The 3116-nt window shown below is 58.9% G+C and overlaps 1 protein-coding gene across 1 annotated transcript in view; it reads right to left on the reverse strand.

Annotated features, from left to right (window-relative positions):
* Vax1 (ventral anterior homeobox 1) overlaps positions 1-2240 on the reverse strand; it is a 5195-nt gene extending 2955 nt beyond the window's left edge. The window contains exons 1-2 of the mRNA XM_048791443.1: positions 1945-2240; positions 3-186 (exon numbers count right to left, since the gene is read on the reverse strand). Coding sequence (XP_048647400.1) covers positions 3-186; positions 1945-2157 — 397 coding nt within the window. The 5' untranslated portion in view covers positions 2158-2240. The remainder of the gene's footprint in view (positions 1-2; positions 187-1944) is intronic.
* Positions 2241-3116: the final 876 nt, after the last annotated feature.

Here is a 3116-nt window from a genome sequence, read left to right on the forward strand (position 1 = left end):
GAGAGCGCCCGTGGCACACGGTGGCAGCAGCGCGGGCAGACCAGGCGGCGACAGCAGGCGGCCCTGCTCCAGCAGCCGCAGCACGCTGCACGTGGCCGCGGTCTCCGATACCACCGAGCGCAGCTCCGAGTCCTTGCCCTGGTCCTTCTTCTGCTTGGTGCGCCGGTTCTGGAACCAGACCTTCACCTGCGCGCGGGGACGCGGAGAGGGTGGGAGAGAGGAGTAAGGAAGACGAGCGTCAAAGGGAGCGGGCTCCTGAGGCGCGAGGGCTCCTGGGGCCCTCCCCCTGCCCCAGCCCTAGCCACAGCCCCACCCCGAAGCCAGAGAGGTCCGGGCACCCGAGCTGCGGGGGAAGCTGGCGCCACCACGAGGGGGACACAGCTCTACTGGGCTGCGCTTCCGGGTCACGGAAGCAGGCCCAGGCCGGGGCCGTTTAAAAAAACCAAAGTGATAAAAATGTTCACAACCAGAAGGGATTTCACTGGGCTGCCGCCCTACCCCCAGCAGGATTGGGGGCTCACAGACATGTGAATCAGCTCAGCCTGAGAGCCCGAATTTCAGGTAAATGCTGTGAGGCCTTAGGCATGCAGTGCTAGCGGGAAGCAAGGAGGATGGGGAGGAGTGTTTTTGGCCTTCCTGGACCAGGCCCCTGGCCCAAGGCTCAAATTTAGCTCCAGAACTGCTACTCTTGTTGAAGGCTGTAAAGCCTGCTTTTGGGTTAAGAACTGACCAAGAACTAACAGCAAGCAGGAAAGGGGGCTCTAGGTGAAATAATTTGGGTGAAGAAGTATTTTACAGGCCAAACTCTCCACTTTTTATCACTGCCAGCTGAGTTGGAAGGTCTGCATGTTACTTTTAATCTATCATTCCTGTTGCTCTCCATCATGAACTTTGAAATCATGGGAAGAAGACCAGAGACTGAGATAGACTACTACCCTACCCCAACCTCCCAGCTCACTTCCTCTTCTGCCCTTCTTCTGGCCTAGTGGTTACCTAGAATAGAATGTAGCAGCTATATGGAAAGGCTACCCTGTCTAGATTAATAAATTATGATGCCAATTAAACCTCTAAAAGAACATCCCATCTATTCTATCCTCAGTCCTCAAGAGTTCCTCCAAAACTCCAGGCCTAAAATGCTCCCACCTACTTCAGAGGTGAGCATAGGGAAAGGACTTGTCATCAGAAAGAAGACTGCCTTAGTAGGTCAAACTGGTAACATGGCCTGGTCAGCCCCAAAACGGCCTTTGCAGGACAAAGCTCTCAACTCTACAGTGCCTCTAGGCCCAGAATTCACAAGGCCAGCTTCAGGGACAACATATGGATTCAATGTAAAGAAGACCTAAAGACAGTCAGCAGTGCTAGCTCCCTGGACCGACCCTAGATCTATCTGCTACCCTTCCCATACCTCACCCCACTGGCACAGCAGGCAGAGCCTCCTAGCAGTTCAGAGTGGTTTTCATCACTGTGTCCAGAACAAACACAGGGCCAGGGCAGACAAATTTGCACAGGCAGGTCTCTGGGAGTTGCACACCTTTCTGCAAAATGGGTTTGAGAGTGGTGTAAAGCCCCTGACACAAAGTGGTCAGTGACTGGAAATCGGGCCAATAATGGAGTGCCCAAATAGGCAAAAAGTCGGTCTTTATAGAGTAGAAGTAAGAAACAAATTCTTAAGACTGGGAACCAATAAGAATTCCTAAAGGACAAGATTTGGTGCTGCCTGGGCCAGTCCAAGGTGCGCAAGGTTTGGGGATGCAGAGGGAAAAGGACGACTTGTAGAAGGGGAGGAAGCCTCTGCCCTTTCTCCTCCATTGGCCCATCTCCTGTACTTCCCCTGGGAGGTTCTGTCCAAAGTCAAATTGGGTAGTGGGAAAGAACAAGCTGGGGAGGGGGGGTGGATGGGAGGGAGCCTGCTGCAGAACAGTGCGCAGCCTGGCTGCCTAGTACCTGGGTTTCAGAGAGGTTGAGCTGCCGGGCGAGCTCTGTCCTCTCGCGGCCCACCACATACTGGCAGCGCTGGAACTCCATCTCCAGCCGGTAGAGCTGCTCCGCCGTGAAGGACGTTCGTGTCCTCTTGGGCCGGTCCAGGTCCAAGCCTTTGGGCAGGATGATCTCTCGGATGGACCCCTTGGCATCTGGGGAAGGGGAGATGTCAGGCATCAAGAACCCTCCCCTCTCCTTCCGCCTTCTTAGCCAGAGCTGGCTAGAGGACACAGTACCCAGTAGTCTGAGGGGGGTGAGGGTGCGGCCACAGCCGGGAATCAAAGGCACCGTGTGTTTATGCGGGGCAAAGGAACTAACTCCACACCACTGACAAGAGGAGGGACCAGACTTCGTCTATATAGAGCCCTCCAGACAAGGGAGGGGAAAAAATCAATTCCAAATAGACTGATGTTCCTTCTGGCCTAGGGGACCTCGGCTGCGCGACCCGGGTTCCCTGTAGCCTGAGGGTGCCTTCACTGACCAGCCCAGGTCCTGCGGGCATCAGGCTGTGGAGCAGCCTGCGCTCCAGAGCTCCAGAGGTCCCCACCCCCACCCCGGGTCTCTGGCCCTCCGGAGTTCGGGCGGCGGAAGGAGGAGGGAGGGAATCCTGGCCCGCGGGGCCTGGCTATCTGCTGGCGGGGGCGGCGCCGGCCCGAGGCCGGGCTTCGCCGCCGCCACTGCCGGGGCTGAGCGCACGCTGCGCCCCAAGTGAGGCCGAACCAAGCCCTAAGTGGACAACCGCAGCCCTGCAACCCAGCTCGGCCGATTTTCCTGGCAGCGGCGGCCAGGCCCGGAGCGCAGCGCCTAGGCCCTCGGCCCAGCGCGCCAACTGGCCGGCCGAAGCCCGCGCTCCCTGGGGTGTGCTCAGCCTGCTAGGGCGCAGGAGCCTGCAGGCCAGCTCTCTGCAGGTCCTCCAGCTCTTAGGGCGCGCTCACATCCTCCCGGAGTTCCCAGGTCGGAGGCCGCAGCCTGGTGGCCGGCCTCGTCCGCTCAGCCCCTCGGCTCTCTCGGCAACCTGGCCGGCGGGGCCCCTCCGAGTCCCCTGGAGAGCGCGCTGGTGAGCCCCAAGCTCAAGTCCCAAGCGGCCGGCCGCACCCTGGCAGGGAGGGCCAGCAACTTTCTACGAAGTCCCAGCC

The sequence above is a fragment of the Marmota marmota genome, unplaced genomic scaffold (genome assembly GCF_001458135.2).
Source record: "Marmota marmota marmota unplaced genomic scaffold, marMar, whole genome shotgun sequence".
NCBI classification, from domain to species: domain Eukaryota; kingdom Metazoa; phylum Chordata; class Mammalia; order Rodentia; family Sciuridae; genus Marmota; species Marmota marmota.